This window comes from Felis catus, chromosome D1, assembly GCF_018350175.1.
Source record: "Felis catus isolate Fca126 chromosome D1, F.catus_Fca126_mat1.0, whole genome shotgun sequence".
Classification (NCBI taxonomy): Eukaryota; Metazoa; Chordata; class Mammalia; order Carnivora; family Felidae; genus Felis; species Felis catus.
This window is the reverse complement of record NC_058377.1, coordinates 68699038-68726985: the sequence shown is the minus strand read 5'-3', so window position 1 is coordinate 68726985 and position 27948 is coordinate 68699038. Positions and strand designations below refer to the sequence as shown.

Below are 27948 nucleotides of genomic sequence, written 5' to 3'. Positions count from 1 at the left end.
AGAAGCACTACAAGAGTTGGGGATAAATGTCTTTAGACTTGAGATAAACGTGAGTAGAATAGACTGATGCTTATAATGAAAAATAGTTCTTTACCTTTGTATTTATTTGTGAGTGGTACTTGTTTATTTTTGCAGTTATTTGGGGGCAGAGTGGAGGACTGATATTCTCCCCTAATGGAAGCTGCACAATCCCACAGGCATTGAGAATGTTTGTTACACAAATAGATCAACAAATGAATGCTTTGCGAGAGCAAGCTTCAGACATGTCCTCTTGATTCAACTTATGTAAAATCCTAAACTAGCAACTAACATGAGCCCTTTAGTTTAACTTAGAAGCTGTGTGAGACTGGCTATAAAATACGACCCGGAGCTGGGGCTTTACGTCTCGTTCAGAGTCCTAACTTGTCCAGCTTTGATCACAAGTATACTTTTATGGGACAGAAGCAGCTGTTTTCGCCATAATCCTACCCGTACTGCATAAAGAAACTGTCTTTCAAATGTACAATATTTTACACTTTGACGGTCTTAGAACATTCTTTATTGTGAATAGGAATGGAATTGTTCAAAATAATTCAACAGCTACAATATTTGTGTCATTTTGGAAATGTCCATGGAAATGGTTTTACGTGCTGGTAAAAAGCCGGCGTGAGTAAAAGGCTCTTAGGTATGAGCGTGTGTTTCAACCTGGCCACATAAGACTCAGCCTTCAACTCCAGAACATGGTCTTTGAAAGACAAAATGAACAAATTGCCTTTCTCATCTATTAACAGAAAGAAGGTGTTTCTTGGCCCCCCTCAGGAGGATCTTTCTTTTAGACGAAAATAGAACAAATCAAAAATAAGTGGCAATAAAGTCTTTTGTATCAAAACAATCCAGACACCACACAGGTAAGCATCACGTTAAACATGTGCAAGTCGCAAGCAGCATGCTTTCATAGAACTGACAGAAAACACTGGGTTTGAACACTTCTAAATATTCTAGAATAAAAACAGAAGTTCTAGATCTTTTTCTTTAAATGAATTAAAATTCCTGTGTATCCAGAGTCTTATTTTAAATGCCTGAAGGACGAAAATATTATTTTAACTATCTCCATAAATCTTTAATACTATACAACTAGCTCACTGCCCCAAACATCTGGGTTACTTGTATGTTAAATAGCTTATATACCGATACCCCCTAGTGCCAATAGATCTTCTCCAAGTTATAATACAGGAAAATCAGAATTGTGAGGAAACTGTATTAGCAATTTCCACCAAATATATAAATAAATAAGAAGAGGTAAATAGCCATAAATGGCATAGTTTTGACAGCTAGATAGATGCCTGCACATATTCCCCAACAGAATTCAGGCACTAGAAGATTTGACTCTTTTTTAAAAAAGGGGAAAGGAAGAAGAAGGAAGGACAAAAGAATTACAACCTTCGGAATTTGGTCTGCCATGGAAAGGTTGCATTTTAACACCGCCCAAAACATTGGCGCACTTGAGAAATCCAGTTGCATTTCTGATTTCTGGCTTATCAGCTGGCCAGACTGGTGCACGTAGACAGCACCTCACACAGCAGTGGTTCATGGTCAACATGAACTGAGGAGAGTTAGGTCTCAAGAGAGCCAACTGTTGCAAAGCACCTTTTGTTCAATGACACATTTACACACTTGCAGAAATGAGAGAGGCCAAACATATAACAAAGAGTTCCTCAGTCTGTCTCTTGTCAGCAACAGGCTGACTCTTCAAAGAATCCCATTGACTGTAAACAATCAAATACTTTATGACAACAGATCACTATTTAAAATCTTTTCTTTGGTTCCCATATGAACCATCAAAACGACCCAGGAATCTCCTGTCAGTGCACAAATTCCATCTCCTGGCTTTCTTTTCACATTGAAAATGTCACTTAAAAAAAAAAAAAATCCATGACCCAGTTTGGGATTTGATCACTGCCTTTGGTAAATGGGGTCGCTGCACTCAGCTCTAGGGTGAAGTCAGAAGTGGTTTTGTCCTTGTCCTGTGGAGTTCCCAGGGAGTCCCTGGAGAGAGCGCTGGAGACACTTCTCTTTGGACCTGAGAAGGCTGTCACCGGGAAGCCTTCTTCGCCTTGGATCACGAGTGTGTGTGTTTTCAGTGCCATTACCAACGGTTATAAAAATGCACTGGAAAATGATTCATTTTCGAGAAACACTTTTCACTGTGTTCCGGGGCCAGTAAGGAGAGGACTCTGAGAACAAAAGCTTTTCTAAGCCTGCAGTATTTGGTGAACACTGATAGTCTTGCCAGTATGAAGTTAAAGTTTGATTTCCTTCTCTCTTTTTTTTTTTTAAATGAAATTAAGGCTCAAATGTTGTATTAAACTCTCATTTCTTATGTATATTATATTAAGGCTTATAAATACAACTGGTAAATTAAATTCACCCTGGATTGAATTAACACCTGCTATATGAGTTATTTGCTTTATGTAATCAGTAATCTCAAGGTTTCTCCTCTTTCTCTGGAAACACAATTTTTAAATATTAACCTAATCTTTAAACTGTGGCTGCTTCTTTCTGACATTTGGAAACCGGTCATCCATGCCAAAAAAAAAAAAAAAAAAAAAGGGCAAATATGGATATATTAATGAAAAGGCAGCTTTGTAAAAATCTTAAGATGTGTAACTCAATGAACTGGGGAGATAAATGATAAAAACAGCAGGAAAGTCGATCCCTGTGTCACTTTCCAGGGAAAACAATGCTGGTCATCTGCCAAGGTCACTTCCAATGTGAGACGTGCCAAAGTGACTGCCAATTCCCTAACCATCTTTGTCTATTCGTCATTATAATCTCTGGAAGGGTCTTGGGCAGCTGTACTCCATATGGGAGAATTTTAAGAAGAAATTGCAATAGGGCGTCACTTAAGTTCCACGTTTGGCAAATCCTGCCAAAGGAACCGTGAGTGAGTGAGGTGTGCCCGGCCTGATCCTCAGCCAGCATCCAGGGCCAGCGCCTTGGGCTGCTCACGTCCTACTCAGCTGACAGCCCCTGGAGAATACGAAGCTTTCAAAGTGCTGGTCTTCAGCCTTTTCTTTTATGCGCTGTTCCTCTAAGGAGTCCACGAGTCTGTCCCTTTGTTCAATTACTTGCATCATCTCGCTGAGTATTTCTTGCTCCTCGTTCAGATCGCTCTCATCTTTCTGGCTCTCTAAAAAACAAAAAAAACGGCAAGCATTGGGCCTCAGGTAACATTCAGGCCGAGGGAGAGATCTTGGCACGGGCATTCTTGATTGTTTCGGACTTGTTCTGTCTTCTAATTTCCACGGAGAAAACAAGGAAATGAATTTAACACCAGGGAACTCTCTCGCAGCCACAGATTAGCAAGGAGGGTGCTTTGTGCTGCAGTCAGCTCAGTTTTCATCTTGAGAGTATATACAAAGCAAACAGGGGGAAATCCCTTTGTAAGGAAAAGAATATCAGCCAGGCCCCACAGAGTTCTCCGGCCTCCCCTCCCCTGCAAGAAAAAAAAGAAACCAACGGAACAACAAGAAGGCTGTTTTCCCTAAACATGTCTGAACTACAACAAAGGAATCTATGAGAAAAGTTTCTAAACAAACCATCTGCATCAGGGGCTAGGACTTCAAAGATGACGATCCTTTTTTTCTTTTTCTTTTTCTTTTTTTTTTTTTTTTGTAGTTAATGACAAATTGCAGCCCTTTGAGGAGAGACCAGGCAGAAGCAAAATAAGGCTCTGGTTGGCCAATGGGACGGTGTCTCCAGACTGTGAACATGTTTTCTCTTTTGTCTTAAGAGCACAAGAACTTCTTCCTAATTGGCCTGACACATCCCATTGCCCCGGGGGACATAAGATTGCCACAAAAGGAAGAGAAGGGATAAGAAACAGGTAGTAATGATTTTCTGACAATCAAAATAGATTTTAAGGCAGATTTAAGTCTTGTCAACCAGATTGTTGCCTTGGGAGACGACTTTATAAATACCTGAGCCCATTCCCTTTAACATGCCAGGGACTAGGTGGTGAGCCTGATCCTGGAGCAAAGAAGGGCCACTGTTTCTCACATGAGTCTTAGCTCAGAGGATGGGGTCAGGAAGAAGGCATATATGACAAAAGGGAAATAGAGAAACACCATTCCCTCGGTACTTCGTGTTTTATGCGCAAGAGACGATTAGAAGCAGAGGGTTAGCTCTAGCCTCTCTGTTCTGGGCCAGGAAACGTCATACCATTTGATGGGAACACCGGGGGCTCAAGGATTCTTACCCAGCCCCTTGTTTGGAATTCTGGGAAGGAGCCAGCTGGAAGGGTGCCTTCTGCATAAACATAGGGCAGTATGTGGTGGTTGGGCAGAGAAGGGTCTGAGTGTGGCTCCCCGGATCCCAATCTGCTGTGTGTGGCAGCCGTGGGGCTTAAGAGTGCCCACCAGCCCTAGAGCTACCAAAGGTAGCTGGCCAGTGAGCCTCCCAGAGGGCTCCCCCGCGATGAGGAGTGACGTGGTCCCACGGTGGAGACTGTCTGGACAAGCTGAATGGAGGATGTGCTGAGGTGAGCCTGAGTAAGGCAGGGACTGCCACCAGGCTCCAGGCATGCTGAGGAGTGGCCAGGCTATGGATGATGCCAGCCATATACACCTCAGCTTGCAAACGCCAGCAGAGAGAGTGGCAGCCGGATGATGGGACACAGCTGGGTGGGGACTCAGTGAATCAGAGCAACCAACCCAGATACCTACTGCTGCGAAGTCACAAAACCTGCCTCTCCCTACTACCCGTCCTTAGGGAGGAAAGTAGAAGGAAAAGCTGGCCATCTCCAAGGCTGAACATTTTCATCCCAAAGAGACTAAGCATTGCTACAGGGATTGTTAACCTTATTGCATCAGACCGAGTCTACTAGAGAGGGATACATAAAGTTCTTTTTTCTTTTTTTTTTTTCCTCTCTTGCTAACTAGTGGGCTAGAGCTTTTATGGAAGATCGGCTAAGGGGAATGAAGAAATGTATGATCCTCACTCCTTAGTAAAAGTTAAAAAAAAAAAAAAAGGTTCAAAGGTGGCTAATGGGGACTGTTGGTGGTTTTTATTTTACCATCCAGAAACAGAGCAAACTGAAATTTTTATCTGATGTATAAATCAGATATTATGCTCTATGGTTTTTTTCTTTTTAATTAATTTTATTTTTTAATGAACATATTTAAATCCAGGTTAGCGTAGTATTGGTTTCAGAAGTAGAATGTAGTGATTCATCACTTACATATAATACCCAGTGCTCATCCCAACAGGTGCCCTCCTTAACGCCCATCACCCCTTCAGCCCATCCCCCCGACCTCCCCTCCAGCAACTCTCAGTTTGTTCTCTGTATTTAAGAGTCTCTTATGGTTTTTATCTGTTTTATCTTATTTTGCCTTCCCTTCCCCTATGTTCATCTGTTGTGTTTCTTAAATTCCACATATTAGTGAAATCATATGATTTCTGTCTTTCTCTGACTGACCTATTTTGCTTAGCATAAATAATACACTCCAGTTCCATCCACGTTGTTGGGCTAGATGGGTGATGGGCATTAAGGAGGGCACTTGCTGGGATGAGCACTGGGTATTATATGTAAGTGACGAATCACTACATTCTACTCCTGAACTATTTTTACACTATATGTTAACTAACTTGGATTTAAATAAAATTAAAAAAAAAACCCAAAACCCTGCTATACTTAGTACTTCTTGTTCCCCAGTCCCTGGTCCAGAGCGGTTTTCCTCCTGTGCAAACCTGATGCCGCGCTCTCTCAACCCCTCTCTCTTTCTTTCCCTTTGTCTCTCCATGGAAAGGGTTCCCTCTCTTCTGTGGCACTGCTGTTTCTCTCTCCCCAAGTTCATGTCCATGCACCTTGTCCCTGGCACGCTGTCTCCCTCCAATCACGGAGATCCTTCTGACACTCCATAGATCAATTTCCTGGTTGTTCCAAATCATCTGACCTCAACATAGCTGTGTTCGAGGGAGGAAGAAAACCCAGAGTACCCTGACTTCTCACCCATCTTACTCCTACTCCTTCTATGATCTGTTAATCTGGGTATATTCCAGTGTTGTTGCTCCTTATTTGATAATCAACACAGAAAAATAAAACATTCCTCCCTCAGTGTTGGCTTGTCATCCACGGACTCATGCGAGCCCTCTGACAAATAAAAATGACGTATAACACTTTTATCTGTTCTATACAGTGCAGCCCTATAAAGATTTTGCTAGAAATAGAATTTTTTGTTGCTATAAAGAAAGTCCACAAATCATTGCTATGTGGGAAGGAATAGGAGACCCTCTTTGGTAGTCTGTGCCTGAACCTTAGTCCTCTCACTACTTACCTTGAACGTACTTTTTAAGTTCCGAGACTCAGTTTTCTAAACCATAAAATGGGGATAGCATGCCTAAGTAAAAAACAATCAAAGATGACGTCTAATATTTGTCAGGTGCTTGCCCTGTACCAGGCAACCCCATAGGTAAGTATGTTTGGTCCATGAGGTGTAAAGAAATTGTTGAACTTGTCCTTTTAGACCCAGGCCTAAGTGTAGGAAAGCCATGCGTGGATCTGGTCCCATGAACACACAGCCACAAAACGGTGTCTTACTGGGCTGGAACCAATGAATGCATAAATCGTTACAGCATGTGAATTGAATTTATGTCAGCTTTCCCTCCTTTGTGGCGGAAATTATGTTCTCATTTGTGTTGACCTGGTCCGGCCTGTGCTGGGAAGGGTGTTTCCTGTGCCATCTATGGTGCCTGGCAGAACTAGGCCCGCCTTCCTTGGTGTTCCCAAAGCATCTGTGTCCTGGCCTTCATCTCATTGTACTACAAACACCAGTTTGCATGTTGGCCTCCCCGGTGAGACCACGAGGCAGGGGTGCTCTTCTCCTATTGCCAGGGCCCCCCTAGACTCTCAGCAAATACTCCTTAACTGAATAAATGGGAAAGCGAATGAATGATTTCGCTCTGTTAGCTCATGGGATGGAGTAAACTGCTGCCCTCACAGCCCAGGTGAACAAAGCCAGAAGCGACTTGCCGGGCAGGTGGTGAGTTTCCACCCGTCCAGCCTCCCGCTCTGCCTCCGGGCTGCTTGCACAAGACAGGAAGAGCGTCCCACTCTGGGATTTGCAGGGTGCTCTGTGCAAGTGCCTCTCGGGGGAAAAAAATGTCTTTAACAAGGGGCCCCAAACATGTCATCGTACTCACCCTCCTTGAGCATTTTTTCTCTTAGTGTCTGTTCCAGTCTGCTTTGATGATCTTCCAGTTCTAATTCTTGGGCCCTGGAGATGAGAAAATGTTCAGACCTTGTAAAAACTGACGATCTGCCTAGAAACAGAAGCTCACTGACTGCAGCTACTGCCTTCTTCTTTTTTTTTTTTTTTTTTTCTCCTCATTAAAACTGAGGTCTTGGAATATCTCTAAATGGAAAGTTCTGCTACTGCTGGGGGTCGCTGAAGGAGCCCAGAAGGACTGTTGGGATATGCCGAACTGGAAAGACCATGGAGCCGCTGAAGGTTGTGATGCGATCTCAGTGGGTGTTTGGAAGGCCACTCAGGCCGCCCTTTGGGGATGCATCATCAAGAAACGACTAGTGTAATCCAGGAGAGAAGCAATGACAATCTGAAAATCTTTTCTCTTTTAGGGGCAAAGGGACTTCAAGTATCACCTCTAACAACTCCCAAATCCCTGATTGTGATAAAGAGCCAAACAAGGAAGAGGAGGCAGGAGAGAGCCATTGTGTCCATGTGGAGGCAATAAAATTCAGATGCTGTCCATCTGGTTGTAGGAGATGTGGAAAGAGGGACCAGGGACGCTTGGGGTCTCTGTGTTTCCACCAATAGGAGCAGCAAAGTCAAGAAGAGAAGTTAGTTCTTGGTAAAGGTCAGTTTGGAACTTCTCAACCCTTCAATGCCTGGGGCTATTCCATGTGTATCCCTCGTGTGTGCAAGGCGCCCACCTGCTAGGCCATGTGTAATGTGGAGGTTCCCCAGAGCTTTGGGAACCCAACTCTGGAGTTCTCAGGAGAATGAGGACCACAAACAGAGGTCGCAGGGATCAGAGGGGGTGGGTGAAGTCATGTGATCCCTCAGAGGAAGACTACAGAGAAAGAAAAATTTGAAGACAATGAGGTTGGAAATGCCCACATTTGGAAGTCAAACAAAACAGATATCACCAGGGAGGAAGCAATCAAAACTTTGAGAAGCAATTAAAACAAGAAATTCAGCATCACAGAAACCAGGAGGAGAAAGTTTTGAGAGAGAAGAGAGAGGTCGAGGGGATTCATTGCTACAGAGACACTGAAGAGGGTGAGGGCTGAGAACAGGTCCCTGGGTTTGACATCCTGGGGCCTTCACTTGCACCCTACCCATGGCGTGCATGGGTATCTGCTACACTTTGCTATGCCCTGTCGTTGCTGCCCTTATTTTTACTACTACTTGGGTCAAGGTCCCTGCCGTGTTCAATATTCTGCCTTTTGTTATTGACCCTGAACTTCTCTTGGCCCGCTCTGATAGTCAATGGAAGTGTACCACTCAAGCCTTCCTTTAAGAGAGAACTTTCTGGGCAGAGTGCAGCAAGCTGACTGCTGAGGCAGAATCCACTCAGTGTCATGTTGTGGCCACACTGTCCCCAGGCAGCTCCCAGCCAATGTCAGAGCACAACGGTAGTACTGGAGTTGGACTCCTCTGATGGCATCTCTGCTCTGGTTCTCCCTCTGGCCTGGCTAAGATGTTCTCAGGGCTACAGGGCCATCTCAGGCTCCTCTGTTCAATTCCCTTTCCTCCCCTTCTCCTTTCACAGGTATCAGGACCAAAGAGGGTCTGTAGACTTGCCTCTTACTCCCCCTCCTATTTCCCTTTATCCCAGTACATTTCTTGGACTTCCAATCTTGTCTTGGTATCTGCTTTCCCAAAGCACCCAAGTCGGTTATCCAAGATGGTTCTCTCTGTTCATCCAGGTCTTTTCTCTAAACTAAAACCTATCCTTTAACAGCTTAAACCATTCCTGCTTTTGTCTAGCTCACCTGCCTGAGCTTTCCTCTGGCCTCTTTTGGAGCCGAAGGTTCTCCCTGGCAGCAGACTAACTAGGGAAGCTGGTCACTAAGCAGTAACAGCAGCAGTCATTGACTTTCAGACTCTCACAGGTAGAGCCCATGCACCGAATGCTCCTTCTACAAACTTCCATGGAGCTTTTGCCATGTTTTCTTATTGCTAGCATGCTATGTGTTAGCCTCTTTCTCCCCTAAAATCATGAGATCCTCGAAAATAGGGACTGTGGCCTCACTCATTTTTATTTCTATACTACCCAGCAGTTCCTGGCACACAGAATGTGTTGGATACATTTTTGTTGAATGAACTTTGTACTTCAGATCTGGTCCACAGGCAGACGGTATGGTTGGGGAAAAATGGCTTTGCAGTCAGGCGGGCATGGGTAAGTGTTACTCTGAGTCTCAGCATGTGTATCAACTTGAAAAATAGTGACAGAAAAAATAGTTACTAAGGAGGATGCTTTCTTCCCAGACTTTCCTTCCATGTCCCTGAAGCTCAACGAGTAGAACTCTTAGTCTCCTTCCCCAGTCTCCACTCCTACTCACTCTCAACCTGGGAGAGGTAAATCTGGGAAGAGACTAGGTGAACTTAGCTCACACCCTTTTTCTCCTGGGACTAGCCTGCCTACAGCAGACCTGTGTTCTTGATTACTCTGAGCCTTGCCATAGGTCTATGGCAAGATTTCTCAATCTTGATGCTATGGGCATTTTTCTTCAATAGTTGGTGGGGGGAGACAGGGCATCCTGTGCATTGTGGGATGTTAAGTACCACTCTTGGCCTCTACTCACTAGACACAGGTAGCACCTCCTAGGTACGACAATCAAAAATGCCTCCAGACATTGTTGAATATCCTCTGGGGGGGCAAAATTGCTCCCAGTTGAGATACACTGGTCTAGGGTAAAAGTCTTGCCCCCAAGAAGCAAGTGGGTCCATTACTTTCTGTAACTACATAGATGAGTATGTCTAATTCTGGGGTCTGGTTAGTGCAGTGGGTTGAATGATTACCCCCAAAAGATATGTCCACATGCTGAGTGACCCTCAACTCTTTCAGAGTACGATGACATCCACCTCTACTTTCTGGTTCTCCCACCAGGCTGCTCTCTTAGTCAGAGAGGACAGCCAGGGAGGTCTCAGTCCTTGTATGTTAAAGCCACAAGGAAGTGGCCAGGCAGATCTCCCCAGCCTCTTCCCAGACACAAGCTTCCCTATTGCAGGTGTGTGACTGCAGGTGGTCCCCCCTCCCCCACTGGTCTCGGGGACAAGGATGGATTGAAAATACCTTATCCAAATGCCCTCTAGCTCCAGACCCATCACTTGAGGTCTGTTTTAGCCATAGGACTCCACAGAGGGAACAGACAACTGAAGATTCTCTGCACTAATGCCAGCATGATATGCAAGGCACCAAATATCAATTTGCCTCAATCACAATTCTGTATGCACAAGGAGAAAAATTCCTGGGACTTCAACCCGGGAGGGTGAGCCACCCCACTCCCACCCCCTTTGCTTTTAGGACTCGCTGTTATCTGTGTTGCCTTACTTACATGATCAGTAGCTCCGACTCATATCGCATTAATTTATTCTTCTCCAGAACCAGCTTAAACCATTCCTGCAAAAGCTGTGCTTCATCTTGTGTGCCTGAATCTGCTTAAGAAATCAGCGGCAAATGGGTTAGATTGGCATTTTTCTCCCCATGATCAACCTGCTTAGGAGCTACTTTGGTGGGCCATGTTTGTAGCAGAAAAAGTCTCAACAGGCGGCAGCCCCCCTGATGGCCTGTTGATGCCTCAGGTTGCAGTCGTGAAAAATAAAACCCACCTGTGCATGCTCTGGGGGCCGTCCTCCTGGACATTTAGGGCATGAATACTTCAGCTCCAAGGTTCATATAATCTCGATAATGTCCTGCCATAAGTGAAACTTCTCCTGTCTACTGGTAAAACTTCTGTATGTTTTAACAAAAATTGTTTTAATATTTATTTCTTTTTGAGCAGGGGAGGGGCAAAGAGAGAGAGGACCCAGAATCTGAAGCAGGCTCCAGGCTCTGAGCTGTCAGCACAGGGCCTGACGCAGGGCTCGAACTCACAGACCGCAAGATCATGACCTGAGCTGAAGTTGGACGCTTAACCGACTAAGCCACCCAGGTGCCCCAAACTTCTGTATGTTGATGCATCAAAATCTCCACCAAAGAAAACCCTAGTAACTCTGCTGGTTACTATCCCCTCCTCCTTCTCCTTCCCCAAATCCAATGATTACTGGGTGCTCAGGTGAGGTGTGGCTCCCTTCATGGGGCAGAGAAGCTCACACCACATTTAATTATAGAGGAGTGGTGACTGGCATCTTAATTTTTTACACAAAGCCAAATGATGGGGAAAAAAGTTACTAGTTTTGAGTCTCACTGGGAAAGTTCTATTCATATCTTCTTATAACTCAGGTTATCACCTTTATTTTATTTTTTTTAATGTCGATTTGAGAGAGAGAGAGAGAGAGAGAGAGAGGGAGAGAGAGAGAGAGGGAGGGAGGGAGAGAGAATGAGTAGGGGAGGGGCAGAGAGGAAGGAGACACAGAATCTGAAGCAGGATCCAGGCTCTGAGCTGTCAGCACAGAGCCTGATGTGGGGCTCGAACCCACGAACCGCGAGATCATGACCTGAGCCAAAGTCGGTCGCTTAACCAACTGAGCCACCCAGGCACCCCTAGATTTTGACCTTTATTAAACATAAGAATAGCCATGAGAAAAACTGATGCTGCTTTTGGATGCACAATGTTAGATGTCAAATGTTTACATAATAAAATGTTAAAAATCTAAGCATATTTGAGAAGCAGGAACATGGAGATGGCTTTTTAGTATTTCACCCTGAAATGAGAACACAGGCTGTATTGTGGCTCATGGCCATTCTAGAAGGATTTATACTGGAGTATCCCATAGGCAGAGGGGAAAATAGTGCAGATAAAACATACGTGTGACCTTGAGCCTTTGCTTCTTAATTGGCTAAAATGAACAATAAGACACACAAGGAGGGGCGCCTGGGTGGCTCAGTCGGTTCAGCGTCCAACTTTGGCTCAAGTTCTCCCGAACTCATGATCTCCCAACTTTGGTTCATGATCTCCCGATTTGTGGGCTCGAGCCCTGTGTCAGGCTCTGTGCTGACTGCTCAGAGCATGGAGCCTGCTTCGGATTCTGTGTCTCTCTCTCTCTCTCTGCCCCTCTTCCACTGTCTCTCTCTCTCTCTCTCTCTCAAGAATAAACATTTAAAAAAATATTTTAAAAAGACACACAAATAATAGAGTAGTGAGAAGCTACTATTTATTATGCCATATTATGACTGGTGATTACATGCCAGTCAGTGGGCTCTGTGCATTATATGGGACATCTCATTTATTTTTTTATTTTTTTAATGTTTTTTAATTTATTTTTGAGAGAGAGACAGAAAGGAAGCAGAGGAGGGGCAGAGAGAGAGAGAGAGGAGACATAGAATCCAAAGTAGGCTCCAGGCTCTGAGCTGTCAACATGGCGCCCAACGTGGGGTTCAAACCCACAAACCACGAGATCACGACCTGAGCTGAAGCCAGGTACCCAACCGACTGAGCCACCCAGGAACCTCAATATATGGGACATCTCATTTAAACCTCATATGAAACTCACCAGTAGATTCTTTTATAATCACCACTTGATAGCTGGAGAAAACAGAGGTCTAAAAGCTCAATTTTCCCAAGCTCACAGTTATTAAGTGGCAGAACCAGGGCTTGAACCCTAGTGAGCTTTATCCTGAGGTTTTCACTTCTTTGTATCACTCCCCGCTCCCCCTCACTCCTTCCCTCCTTCTCATAGGCTTGTAGGGCAAGTAACACGCCTGACACGTTGCCCTGCTCATAACAAGTCATTCATAAAAATGAGTTCCCTTTCCTCCCTGTCTTCTTAACCACCTTTTTGTTGATATGGACATTTGGGTCTGGAGAGATTCATGTGTAATGCACCAAATTATACAATTTAGGGGAAATTGGTACCACAAGGCAGATCTGGACTTCTGATGAATGCATCCATGTGTCCCTTCATGCATAAATTCATTCGCCCATCCAATAACACCTACTTATTGAATAGGTATTGGGTACCGCTTTGGGTAATGGGGATACAGTGACAGATAATGCTACATGTGATGAGAAATTTGGAGATAGTAAAGCATAAGGCCTGCCATCTCTCTTTATTATTTTTTCTAGAGAATCTTCTGGAGCAGATGGATTTAAAGAGCTAGAATAAAATAGAACATTAGAAAACTCTTAACCACAACTAAGCAGCATAAAAGCACTCTGGGAGTATAGAGAGGGGAGGGTTTTCCCGGTCAGGATGTGAGGTTGGCTTTCCAAGAAGTGTGGGGCTTGAACCGGGGTGTTGAAGAATGGATAACACTTGGAGAGGAACTAATGAGGATGGGAGAGGACATTTCCAAGAAGACACAATGTCAGCAAAGACAAGGGGATGGAACAGAAAGTGGTAGAGACAGAGATCAGGCAGGACTAAGGGGGCATGGCGGGGCAGAGGGCGAGGTCTGGGAGTGTATGAGCATCTCATCCTAGAGGTCCCTGAACGTCATGCTGAGACTCTTGTACTTTATGCTGTAGAACACAAAAGGACACTAAAGGTGGTTGAGTAGCATGATCTAAGTGAAGTTTTAATCAGGAAGGATTAAAAGAGGGGTGGGGAGAGAAATAGCCAAATGTTATTCTTCCTTAGGTGTCTTGGATGACAGGCAACTGGGAACTTGCAGTTCAGTGGGGAACACCAACGCCGCACAGCCAAAGAGAAGATAATGTGCCCCTTGCTATGGCCACACAGACAGAAATGAAAGAATAAGGTATATAGACCAGAGATCATCTATAGCATAAAAGTTACTTTACACTTGGGATCAAACTTCCACTCTTGCACCTCCTACCATGTGGGCTAAGAACACATACTGTAGCCTCCCTGAGCCTCAGTCTCCTCATCTGTTATGAAGATACAGTGGGATTGACTGTGTACACAAAGACCTTAACCCAGCCCTGGCATGCAGTTTAAGCTCAATAAATGGTAATGGTCATTATTCAAATCATATGACATAAGCGATGAAAGAACCTTCATGGGTAATCTGTTCGGGGGATTCCCTCTACCTCCTTCCCTCTCCAGCCTCTGTGATAACTCTCCATGTGATGGTGGAAATCCCTGCGGGGCTCTGTACTCCAAGTATAGAAAACTTCTTTCCATTGTCCTTTGATGGGCTGGCCGCCAGCTGCCAAGTCCAGTTTTGCCTCCATGGGAAAACAGAGAACACTTAACACTCAGAAGGCATTCAGAGTGCTCTTTTGTCAGAGTCAACACCCCTAGGTCATTTGTCATTGTGTCACAAGAGGGCTGCCCACCTCCACTTGCCCTCTGGTGTTCCAGGATGCAACCTGAAGACAGTCCAGAATCAAACAAAATACCAACAGTTCAGAGGGGAGAGATCTTCTTGCACCTTTGTCTGAGCCCTGGGGTTGCTGAGGTCTTTGGGCAGCTGTGTCTTCACCGGGCTCTTCCTACCTTGCAAACGAGCGTGGCCTTTCCACGCGAGTGCTGGTGAAGTCTGACGACTTCATGCTCCGTATGTGCAACTCAGCTTTTCCTTAACCTAATGCAAGACTGTATATATATCTTGTTAACTATCATCTTGTTTATTTTGTTCCATCATGGGGAAATCTTTCGAATATTTCCTCCAGCTGACACAGTTCTAGCTTTGGGGTTTCTGCAGGATTGATAAATGGGCATCCTGGACCTTTATGCAATATTGAAAACCAAAATGTCAGATGGGACTGGACCAAGAACAGAGCCATCTGGCCCATCATTAGGGACCCTGCTCAGGCTTTGGGTGAGGCTGTTCTACAGACTCTAAATGCGCTCTATCACCCAGCACACATTTCTATATTTTGTCCATGAGGCTGTTACAGGAAGCCTCGGTAAAATAATTTCCTGAAATCAAGCTTCAACAACGTCTGCCGTGTCCACTGGCACTACAAACCTCACAGCTCCACCCAGAAAAGGAAATGACATGTGTTGTTCACAGCTTCTCAGTAAACACCAGTGGCTTCTCCTAATCGCTAAGTTTCTTTCTAAATATTCACAGTTTCTTTAATAATCCTTCCTAGAATCTTGACAAGGATCAGAATTCCTCTTTCTTTCCCGCGTGAAGTGAAACACAGAAAATAGACTGGCCTTTAGTCTTTGGTTCTGGAATTCGCCATGAGTTTTCAAAGACCGAGGTTCTATCTAGCCATGTTGAAATAACTGGTTAATTTGGTTCATTCGACAAATTCTGGTTGAGGAACGCCACACCCAACAAGACTAGTATACGTGCCATCGTTCTCCATGAAAGAAACCTAAATTCATTGCTCTCTCATTTTTCTCACCTACATTTCTCTTTCAGATTCAACTCCCTCTTCTAGATGTGTTTAACATTTCTAGATGGAGGACTATTTTCCTTGATAAAGAAAACATAAATGCTGAGAGTTGGAAAAGAGTTGTCTTTTTTCATCCTGTAACATTACACCATCTGCCTGGGTCTCTCCTTTCCTTGTTCTTGATCCAAAAGAAACAGCTTTAAAGGCACTATTTTGCTGTCTTTAGAGTATTCTTTTTTTTTTTTTCAGAGTGAGCCTCTTTGCTGCATGATACCCACTTGAATCCTACATTACATGCCCCTTTTTAATCTCTCTTATGTGCCCTTCTAAAATGTGGTCCATGAGAGAGTAACCTGTGCAGCCACACTGACTTCTATTGGCACAACACTCAATAAACATGAGTTGAATGGAATCATTCCATTCCATTTCCTTTCTTTCAACGGAATAATTTACAACAATTTTTTTTTAGAATCTGCCTTTCCTCAAGAGTCAAAATCACTTTGGGGGATCTTTGAACATACCATAATTGACCCATTTTCCTGTTGATTGCTGTCTAAGTCCCTCTCCATGTTTTGCTCTGGAATACACACTGACGAATAAAATTCCTTAGTATGGTATGCCAATGGTCAGTTTCACAGAAAACAGAAAGCCAAAGCATTTTCCAAAGAGCTATGACTGTTTACACTCCCACTAACATTGAATAAAAAGTACCCCTTGTTTCTTTTATTTTTATTTTATTTATTTTTTTTTGTTCAACGTTTATTTATTTTTGGGACAGAGAGAGACAGAGCATGAACGGGGGAGGGGCAGAGAGAGAGGGAGACACAGAATCGGAAACAGGCTCCAGGCTCCGAGCCATCAGCCCAGAGCCTGACGCGGGGCTCCAACTCACGGACCGCGAGATCGTGACCTGGCTGAAGTCGGATGCTTAACCGACTGCGCCACCCAGGTGCCCCAAAGTACCCCTTGTTTCTTAACCTTGCCACATACTTAGTATTATCAAGTTTTATAAATTTTGGTAATTTAATAGTTTGAAAGAGTTTCTCATTGTATTTGCATTTTCCTGATTACTAATGAGCATATGTTTTTATTATTTGCCTATTTTTATAAAGGCAAACATTTGCTCGCCTATTTCTTATTGATTTTTAAGGGTTCTTCACATATTCTGGAATACTGATTCTTTTTTGGTTATATTTGTTGCAAATGTATTTTCTGAATTAGTGACTTAATCTTTTCCCTTATAGTGTCTACAGACTACCAGCTTGAGGTCAAAAAGATTCTTCTTAACTTTTCAAGTTTCATTTTTCATATTAAAATCTTTCGGGGCACCTAGGTAGCTCAGTCAGCTCAGGTCACTATCTCACAGTTTGTGGGTTCGAGCCCTGTGTCAGGCTCTGTGCTGACAGCTCAGAGCCTGGAGCTTGCTTCAGATTCTGTGTCTCCCTCTCTCTCTGCCCCTCCCCCACTTGTGTGCGCGCGCGCGCGCTCTCTCTCTCTCTCTCTAAAATAAACATTAAAAAATTAACTAAAATTAATTTTAAAAACTTTTATCTTTATGAAATTGGTTTGTTTGGATGATGTAAGGCTCAATTTAATTTTTTTCCTCTGTTGAAAATCACTTGTCTGAGAATCACTTATTTCCTATATATCTGCATGCTACTGTAGGCTTAAATCAGGTTTTTGTATATGTGAAATTATGTTTGAGTCTCTTGGTGGTTTTCAGTGAAGGATTAAAATTGGCTTCATAAAGGTTGTACACATTTTTTGTTTGATTTACTCCTAGGTGCCATATGTTTTTATGCTAATGTAAGGGCATCTTTTTTCTTTCATTTTTTAATTGCTTTAAGCTGAGATCTAGGAATGCAATTGCTTTTTCTGTTTTAAGCTTATACCCAATCACTGTCATATAGGCACTTCTTATTTTTAATAATTTATTTGTGCAATTTGGGGTGCTTTTCACATGGATGATTCTATCATCGAGAAACAACACAAATTTGTTTCTTCCTTTCCAAACCTTATGCCATTTTTTCCTTGTCTTACTGCACTGGCTAGGGTTCCCTGTACAATGTTGAATAGAAGAGGTAATGGTAGGCCTTCTTCTGTTATTTCTGATTTTTAAAGAAATGCTACTAATATTTTACCATCCAACAGTGGTATTTGCTGCAGCATCTTGGAAGATGTTCTTCAAACTAAGAACATTCTATCCTGTTCTAATCCTTTTTTGTTGAAAGTTTTTGTCCCGAGTGTTGAATTTTGTCAAATGATATTTTCTTCTTATACTGAAAAGACCATATGGTTTCCCTCTTTCATTTCTTAATGTGGTGATTGTTAAATCACCCTTAGATTGCCAAATTTTAAAATTAATTGCATTGCATTAAATATTCATTATATTCTTTTATTTTTTGGGGAATCTGCTATATCTGTGGTTCTGTTTGCCCTTCTCGTTCCTAATTTATTTATTCCTATCTTCTGTTTTATTTTATGTTTTCAAGAGCAAGCAAGTGGGGGGAGGGGCAGAGGGAGAGGGAGAAGCCCAAGCAGGCTCTGCGTTGTCAGCACGGAGCCCAGTGTGGGGCTTGATGTCACCACCCTGGGATCATGACCTGAGCTGAAATCAAGAGTTGGACGCTCAACGGACTGAGCCTGCCAGGCACCCCTATTTTATTTTTAAAAATCAATTTAATATCATTGCTTCTAGTTTTTCATTAGTCTTTTCAAAGAACCAACATTTGGCTTGCTTGATCCTCTCCATGTTGTTATGACTCTCTATTTCATTTACTTCTGCTTATTATCTTCTTTATTAGGCTTCCTTTTCTTTTTTTAAATTAAGTTGGACACTTAACTCATTAATTTTCAGCCTTTCTTCTTTTCTAAAAGGAGTATTTAGGGCAATACCTCTCAACACCACTTTCACTGCACCTCTGAGTTTTGATCTACTGTTTTCCTTTTCATATTTAGTACATTTTAAATTCCCACGTATTTTTAGAAATGTCCATTTGATTTTTTTCGTTGATCCATGAGAAATTTATCTTTTAACTTCCTAGATGCATGGTTTAAAAAAAAATATTTGTTGGCTATTGACTTATAAGTTAAGTACATTGTACTTTAGAATGTGGTCTGTATAGGGGCACCTGGGTGGCTTAGTTGGTTGGGAGTTTGACTTCAGCTCAGGTCATGATCTCGGGGTTCATGAGTTAGAACCCTGCGTCAGGCTCTGTACTGACAGCTCAGAGCCTGAAGCCTGCCTGGGATTCTGTGTCTCCTTTCCATTTATCTCTTCCCCACTTGCAATCTCCCTCTCAAAAATAAACATTAAAAAAATTTTTTTTAGGGGCGCCTGGGTGGCGCAGTCGGTTAAGCGTCCGACTTCAGCCAGGTCACGATCTCGCGGTCCGGGAGTTCGAGCCCCGCGTCAGGCTCTGGGCTGATGGCTCAGAGCCTGGAGCCTGTTTCCGATTCTGTGTCTCCCTCTCTCTCTGCCCCTCCCCCGTTCATGCTCTGTCTCTCTCTGTCCCAAAAATAAATAAACGTTGAAAAAAAAATTTTTTTAAAAAGAAAGAGGTCTGTATAATTTAGGTTCTCTGAGATTTATCAACTAATAGAGTTAATTTTTATAAATCACATGTGAGCTTGAGAAGAATATACTATTCTCCAATATGGAGGTACAGGGTTTTATAAATGTCTTTTAAATTAAGGTTATTAGTTACATTGTTCACATTTGTACTAATATTTTGTCTGCTTGACAATCATTAAAAGATACACTAAAATCTCCTGCCACGGTAGCAGAAATTACTCCCTGTAGTTTATAATTTTTTTTGTTTTATATATTTTGAGCCTGCTAGAGTCAACACATACACATTTACAACTGTGATATCTTCTTAGTAAGTTGATCATTTAAAAATTATGCTGCAACCCTGTTTATTCCTAATCATCATTGTGGTATTAAAGGCTATTTTATCTGCTTTTAATATAATTACCTCCAGTTTTTTTCTCATTTCTTAAATTCTTTTTTATGGAGGATTTTAAACACAATGCATGACCTCCAGCTTCATTTAATTAGCATATATTTTGCCATCCTTTTACTTTAAAACTTTTTGTGTGTTAATGTTTTATGCAGATTTGCTAAACAGCATGTCACTGTCTTGTTCATTAACTTTCATGATGATTACTGACATCTTTGACTTGTGTCTACGTCTTACTTTGTGCTTTTTATCTTTTTAGAATACTCTTTTATTTTTATTTAGAATTGAGTTGGGATTTTTGTTTGGCTGATTATTATTTATTATAAATAATATTAATATACATATATATAATTATACTATATGTAATTAATATAAATAATATTAATTTTATTTATTTCCTCCACAGATTTGGATGTTATACATTTTACTTCTATTGTTTTGGGTGACTACATTTAAAACATAAATAGGTGTTTTTAATACCTTAACAGCCTAAACTTAATATCTTAGCCTTCTTTTAAACAACGTAAGGGCCCTGGAACTCTTGACTTCCAATCATTCAACTCCAAACTTAACCTCTATTTTAGTCCAGTGCTTCAGTTCTATGTTTTAAAAATCCATATTAAAAATCCATATGGGGGTGCCTGCGTGGCTCAGTCGGTTACGCATCCCACTCAGTTTCCACTCAGGTCATGATCTTGCGGTTCGTGAATTCGAGCCTTTGCTTCAGGCTCCATGCTAACAATACAGGGCCTGCTTGGGGTTCTCTCTATTTGTCTCTCTTTCTCTCCCCTACTTGTGCTCTCTCTCTCTCAAAATAAATAAACTTTAAAAATAAATACATGAAAATAAAAATCCATATTATTTTATATTGACAATGATTTACTTGCGTGTTTATTATTTTTTTATTCACTATTTCTTCTTTCATATTATAGATTGTCCTTCTGTGTATCTTTTCCCCCCCATAGGAATTTGTTTATACATTGTTAACTCTATTCGAGAAAAAATTAATACGTCTTTATTGTGCACTTATTCTTGAAATACCTTTTTTTCTCTGTACACTATTCTAGCTTGAGAGTTATTTTTTTCAGCTGTTTGACACTATTACTTCCCTGTTTTGTAACACCCATTACTGCTTTTGAGAACAGGGCTGTTAGTAAAAATTTTGTTCCCTTTTAAGGTGACTTATCTTTACTCTTTGTCCACTTTAAGATCATCTCTGTCCTCAATGTTCTACATTTTCACTCATTGTGCGAAGTAAGGGTGGGCATATTTCAAATTTATCCTGATTTCTGTATCCTGGAATCTCTGTAGATTCATGTCTTTCACTCATTTGGGAAAAAAGAAAGCTAACACTTATAAACCACTTGTTGGGCCCCAGACCCTTTCTAAATGCTTTGCTATCATGTCTCATCCATTACCTCTCCAAATGATACACAACTTCAGTTTTCTCTGTTCTCTCCTTCCAGGACTCCAATTGAACATATACCAAATCTTCTCATTTTATTTTCTATGGCTACAAACTACGCCTTTATATTTTCCATCTCTTTCTCTCTCTGTGCTGCATTCTGGTTCATTTCCTCAGATATATTGTCCAATTCACTAATTCTCTCTACTGCTGTGTCCAAACTGCTATTTAGTACATTCATCGAGTTTTTAATTTCAATGAATGCATTTTTCATTTCCAGGCTCTTCATTTCATTATTTAAAAAAAAAAAAAAGCCTAGCCATTTTCCCCTCAACTTTTTATTTGACAAAAATTAAACCTAAAGGATTAAGCATTATATTTAGTTGTTATGTTCCTTTAGTCTCCTTTTATCTAGAACAGTTCCTAGATTCCACCCCTCCCCTTTTTTATGGCATTGACATTTGCCAGTTATTTTGCAGATTGTCTCTTACTCTGCAATTGTCGGATTTTATTCTTATTATTAAATTCAGGTTGAGCATTTCTGCTGCATAAGTGATGATGCGTCTTTCTCGGTACATCACAGCAGGAAGCTTATGATGTTAAGTTTGCGCTTACGGTTGGTCAAGCTGGAGGTGGTGTTGTCTGTTCACTTTGGTAGTGTTTTTTTGTTTTTGCTTGCTCATTTTTTTTTTAATTTTTTTTTCAACGTTTATTTATTTTTGGGACAGAGAGAGACAGAGCATGAACGGGAGAGGGGCAGAGAGAGAGGGAGACACAGAATCGGAAACAGGCTCCAGGCTCTGAGCCATCAGCCCAGACCTGACGCGGGGCTCGAACTCCCGGACCGTGAGATCGTGACCTGGCTGAAGTAGGACGCTTAACCGACTGCGCCACCCAGGCGCCCCTGCTTGCTCATTTTTATGTGCAATCTATTTCTGTAAATGTTTGACATATAGACATAGTATATTCTGTATATAATAATTAATACAGTGGAAGTTCTCGGCCATTGAAACTTGTTTTTGCCATTCTTAGTGGCTTACTTCCTTGTGTTTGGGACGATTACTTATTATTATCATTTAATGATTTGTTGAATTTAATTTGTCTGAAGCCTGAGAGCACAAACTGAAGCATGGTTTCTTTCACAGAGCATCTATCCTTGTTTTCCAGGGAGTTAAAGGAACTGGCACAATGCAGGATACTTTGAGGTTAGTTTCCCTACTTTTCTTTAGTCCCAAGGCTTAGCCATTAAAACCACTGATATTTATCCTCAAGGCAACCCTGGATTTCTTTTTGATGCTTCCTCCCTTCCTGGCACATGGAAGTTTCAGCATACTTTTCTTCTTCTCATCCTTGTCCTTCTTGGCCCGGAGAGGTTTACCTCACTTACTTGAGAGAGCCTGGCAATGTTTTTGAAAGTATACTTGTTGTAGTGAACGGGCTTTTGTAGTATCTAGTCCACAGTTCTGCTGCTCCGTGCTTCTTGGGAACTGCATTCTGCATCTGGCCGAGTCGGCCATTTGGTAATCTAGTTTCAAATGTTTTTCCAGGTAAAATCATTATGACCGTGATTTTTTTTTAATCTGAGGCTTGCAAAATTAACTTTATGGGTCAGAATAAGCACTAAAAATAAGATAGAATGGAAAGTACTAGTCTTTTATATATAGCAAAATTCAGTATTATTTCCTGATGAATTTTTCAGTTATATATTTACATGTACCAATTTGTGATATAAAATGCATTTCTTGCTGCTCTCATGGTAATTTTTGTGTGTAAGGCAATGCTCTAGGGCACATAACTCTGAGACCTCCATGCCCCTGGAATCCATGCAGTGGACCCAAGGCTTCTTCAGGAAGAGAACCTCAGTCTCACCCTCAGTGGGCCCATCTTTGTTGTAAGGCCACTCACTTTCTACAGAGTGGCCACGGAGGCCAGAAGCAGAGATGAACACTGCAATAAGTGGATGATTTTTATTTGCTGAGTAAGGCAATAGGCAGTCGACCCCGAGCATCCCGGCATGTCTTGGCTGGGAGTGCCATACTACAAGGCCTAACCATCCTCCAGCCCTGAGACATTCCTGGAACCAGCCAAGTAGGCGATTCTGAGAAGTAGGTCAGGATACCACAGCATGACTGCTACACAACTTCTTGCTTCCAGGGAAAGGGGCTGGCGTGCTCAGTGCTTTCTGTAAAGGCTGCCATGTACCTTGCCCTGAGCTCCTGAGCCGTGGCACAGTCCACTGGGTACACAGCTACCATCTAGGCCTAGCAGGTCACTCTGTGACACTTGGGTCCGGGGCAACTTGTACCATGCTGCCTTCCTGCCGTTTGCCGGGCTGTGAGCAAAACACTCCCGTGCTCTGATGGACTGGATTTCACTGTTCACTTGCGGCACATAGACTTGTGGCAAACCCATCCAAATTCCTTGCTTGCTTAGCCGTCGGCTTGGGACTCTTGTTAACTCTTGGCCATTTTCTACGAACGGCATCGGGCTTCAAACTCACAAGTGTCTGATTCCAGTGTCTGTGTTCTTTTAAGGACACCTCATTGTTATATTTTCAAGGAAAGTATTATTCCTTCTGTTCCTCAGCAGCAGCCAAGATAAAAACCACAGAGTGCAAGCCAAACTACTTCCCTCTTCCTGGCTAGGTTTTCGTTGCCATCTCTCTTGTCATAACGTGTGCTCCTGCTGCCACCTACTGGCAGCCTCACACATCCGGCTATTTCTTTGTAAACTCCATCTTTGTGAAGGGAAGCCATCTGGCTCTTAAAAAAAAAAAAAAAAAAAAAGCAAGAAGCTCCATGAAGACAACCAGCTGGTAAACCTTCCCCAAAAGTTGGTAACACTGTGAGGGCAAAGTTAATTCCCATATACCTCCCCTAGGGACAAATCTTTCCTCCCTCCAAGCTGCTCTCAAGTTTTCATCAGATTTCACCTGCCTCCAGGCGTTGAAAGAAAGCACAGATTCTGTTATCCACACCATCTAAATCTGAATGGTGGTCTCCTGCAAAATTGGGAAATTCCATAGCCTTAGCACTTAACAGGGACCACCTCATTGATAACCAATCAGTAGGTAACGGTGCCTTGACCAAGAAGAATCTAAGGGGCTGGCAATGCTTGGCTTGTTTTCCTCATAGGGGGTGGAGCCCAGGGCAATCAGGCCCCTGCATATCCTGGTCCTTTACTCTGGGCACCTAGGACCACCAGGGGAATCCACGCCTCAAGGACATCCATCCATAACACTTCTCCCCACCTCCCAACACACACCCTACAGGACATCATGACTTGCCATCTAGGGTGGATTGTTGGATTTTCGTTTTTCTTTGTTTCCCCTTCCTTGAAAACAAAATGGGGAACAACCCTTCCCGCGGGTGGGGGAGCTTATTTCTGACTGTTGGGAAGAAAGAAAGAAGGAATTGTTGTCACGACAATTAGGAGCTCATCAAAGCTTCATTTTGCTCATCAGCCATCACTGCCCTCCGTCCTGCACCCCCGCATGTTCCTCTAATTCAATGCCCGCCTAATGAATAACTCCTAGGAACAAAAGAGCCTTTCAGGCTGGCGCACGTAATTATTAGAGGAGCCTTGCATTACTGTCACAGACTACTCATGTTTTCAGGCCTGTCTCTAAATTTGGTTATTCACAACCTTCATAGCTCAATATTATTGCCTAACTGTGATCATTTTCTAATTATCCTAATAATACCTATTAAATAATTCCCATTAAATCACTTGAACCAGAGCAGCACAGGCCAGCTCAAATACAACTTAACCTAATAAGCATTGGTCATTCATTAAGCACCAGGGCAATCTCTTAAAGGGGCTGAATAGAATATTAAACTGCAAAGGAATATTATTACTGCACAAATGTTATTACAAGTTAGAGTGTATTAATTTTGATGCCTGGTTTGCACATCTTCCATGTGGTTTCCTTCGGGGCCACTCTCCTCGACTTAACTCTTCCAGCCTCCAGCCCCGTGTTGATCTGTATCTGTCACCCACACAAGGACAATCAAGGGGGAAAAGGCCCATAAACTGAACAGGGGAATTCAATTACTAAGGATGTAAAGGGAATGAAGGGAATCTATCTTCTGGCTGGGCTGACACACCTTTGAAAACACCACAAGTTGACTTTCTTCGGCTGATAGTTCAAAATCGCCTCTCTTCAAGCTTCAGGGAGAGGGAGATTTTCAGAAGCCATGAAAATTTGGTTTCTAGAATTTAAATCTCAAGCAGTAAAGATGAGTCAATTCTTTTTTGTTGTTGTTTTAATAATTAAAAAAAATGTTTAATGTCTATTCATTTTTCAGAGACAGAGAGAGACAGAGTGTGAGTGGGGGAGGGGCAGGGACAGAGGGAGACACAGAATCTGAAGCAGGCTCCAGGCTCTGAGCTATCAGCACAGAGCTTGACGTGGGGCTTGAACTCACAGACCAGCGTGAGATTATGACCTGAGCTGAAGTCGGATGCTTAACCAGATTGAGCCACTCAGGTGTCCCGAGCGAGTCAATTCTTTAACAGTGTATGTGTGTATATGGATACTTAAGAATACTTTGTAAAAATGACATCGGGTCGCATCCGTTGAATGCCTGCAGTGTGGTAGAAACTCTCAGAGGCAATTTGCCCACCAATGCCCTGAATGACCTGGGAGTGTGAGGATTATTAGCTCCATTTTTGGCATAAGGAATCTGCAGCATGAGAGGTTAAGTGATTCTCCCAAGGCCACACAGCGTAAATGCAACAGAGCAGAATTTGAACACGGGCTTTTTGATGCCTATAATTCTCTTTCCCCCACCATGCCACCCTGCCTCCCTAGCAAACTGAAACATGCTCTAGCTTTCTTGGTTTATCTTTTTCATTTCTAAGGCTCTTGCTGAAATCTGTGGATTCCCAAAGAGCGGCGCAGAGCCTTCTTGACGGGGAATGTGGCGGTATGTCAAACAAGGGCAATTCATTTTACTCCAAGTCCCCATAACAGCCGTAGAGACAGGCAGTGCCTCTCACTGCAAGCAAGAAACAGTTATTATTTGTGTCATGAAGTCTATTCCTGATGGGTGGATGTGTGCATTGCAAGGAAATGCCCAGTGTGTTTTAGAAAGAAAAGGAACAAATACTTACTGATCATCTGTCCTGTGCTAGGATTTCCTCATAAACTGTTTTAGCCCATCCTTGCCACAAATCCAAGAAACAGGTCTGATGATCACTCCCACTTCGTAAACCGGGCTCAGAGGGATAAAGTCAGACTCCAGCGTTTCCCTGTGACTCAGAAACAAGCTAACCACGCACGCAAGTGCTAACGCTTGCACTGCAGGGACCCTCGCTTGGCTGAGCCCTCGCAAAGCTGTGGGAGCAGCCCTCATAATTTTGCCTGCGTGACTGTGCACAAACTTCAGGCCTCACAAAATCTGGGTCTGCCCCTGCTGATACCATCGCTCTCAAACAGCTGAACTTTTAAGAGAACTGAAAGCCTAAACTTCCGCCATGTTGTTTAACAAGTAAGATGTTGTTTACACGACTGCATGCAGAGATATGTTTTCAGTGTCTGGCTATACCCGAAATGCAGAAGGCTAAAGACATCATCCCCCCAAACGAAGGAGACGATATCACCCCCCCCCCCACTAACTCTAAGGGCCTCTCCAATTCACTAGCTGAAAACTGGTGCTGGGGTGGCTTCCAAAAAATGTAGGGGTCTTTAAGTCATCCCTCACCTTGGACTCCTTCGCTGTCTCCTTATTGATTGAGGCACTTCACGTCTCCTGGAGCAATGTTCCTCTTCTAGAACAATCTCCTCACCTCACTGGTTAACTCTTATTCCTCCTCTGGGTCTCATCGTAATGGATTGCCCCTTCCAGATGATTAGCCTGAATGCCCTTCTCCCCAAGATCAGTTAGGAAGCCTGTGATCGTGTTCCCATGCCCCCCTCCCCGAACGCTTGTTCCTATCACAGGACTTGTCCTCCTGTATTGCTGTTTATTTATTTACATGTCTGCATCCTTCAGTGGACCATGAACTTCTCAAAGGCAGAAACTGTGCTATACTCATCGTTATAGACCCACTGTCTTCATGTCTCCCCCAGGGTAGGTCTTCACCAGATGAATTCTGTTTGAATCTAAGGGTCTGAAGCTATTGGTGGGAGAGTTACCATTTCTTATACCAGGCAACATGTTAGTTTATCATCTTCATATATATAATTTTTAAACTTTTTTTTTTTTTTGAGAAAGAGAAAATGCAAGCAGGGGATGGACAGAGAGAGAAGGGGGAGAGAGAGAATCCCAAGCAGGCTCTGTACGGTCAGCCTGGAGCCTGATGTGGGGCTCGATCTCACAAACCATGAGATCATGACCTGAGCCGAAATTAAAGTACAACGCTTAATTGACTGAACTGCCCAGGTGCCCCTCTTCATATATATTTTTTATATATAATTTCTTCTTTAATCCTTATATCAGTTCTAAAGGAAACTGCAAATATCCCTATTCTAGAGGAGAAAACGAAAGTTCATAAAAGTTTAGAATGTGACCAGCCCAAGGTACACAGCTAGAAAAGGGAGGGATGAGGACTTTGAGTCCAAGCCCGGGCTTTGAATCGCTCCCCGCTTTGCTTGAACACCCAAATAGCTCTCATGACTATCTCAGAATAGTTTCTCATAACCCCCGGGTTGCAAAGAACATTCACACTTGCATAAGGGAGGCCGGACGGGCCAGAAACCCAGGGACAAGGCCCATGAGCTGACCAGTGCCCTAGGAATTTCAAATCGGACCATGAGTTTGTTTTTGGAAGTGTGGAGCAGCTGTGACCTCAGCGCCGCCTGCCCACGTTAACGGTGCCGTTAACAGCGACGAGGTCTCAGTGTTTGGCCGGCTCGGTTAGACCGGCACCATTCTCGGCCCAGGCCCGCCTCTCCGATCTGCGGGGCCACCTACCTGCTTCCCCCCTCAGCGCCTTCTCCAGCCTCACGCCTTGGATCTCAGAAGCCCTCTGCCGCTCCTCCACCTCCTCCAGCTGCCTCTGGATGGCCTGCAATGTCAGGATTGCACGTCACATGGGGACTCTTGAGGTGCAGCGTCGCATGAGGGGGCTGACTCTACCGCTTAGTTTTCAAGCAGAAGAGGCCCTATCCCTTGCAATGTCCCTCCTTGGGTAACGACCTCTGAATTCCCAAATCG

General features: G+C 43.0%; 1 protein-coding gene across 6 annotated transcripts in view; it reads right to left on the bottom strand.

Moving 5' to 3' along the window:
* Positions 1–515: 515 nt before the first annotated feature.
* MICAL2 (microtubule associated monooxygenase, calponin and LIM domain containing 2) overlaps positions 516–27948 on the bottom strand; it is a 225826-nt gene continuing 198393 nt past the window's right edge. For 4 of the 6 annotated variants that reach the window (XM_023239564.2, XM_023239566.2, XM_045038967.1 and 1 more), the window contains 4 exons: positions 27706–27799; positions 10562–10664; positions 7180–7253; positions 516–3169 (listed from right to left, as the gene is read on the bottom strand). In XM_023239564.2, coding sequence (XP_023095332.2) covers positions 2985–3169; positions 7180–7253; positions 10562–10664; positions 27706–27799 — 456 coding nt within the window. In that variant the 3' untranslated portion in view covers positions 516–2984. The remainder of the gene's footprint in view (positions 3170–7179; positions 7254–10561; positions 10665–27705; positions 27800–27948) is intronic. The other 2 variants (XM_023239563.2, XM_045038968.1) reach the window with 1 other exon arrangement.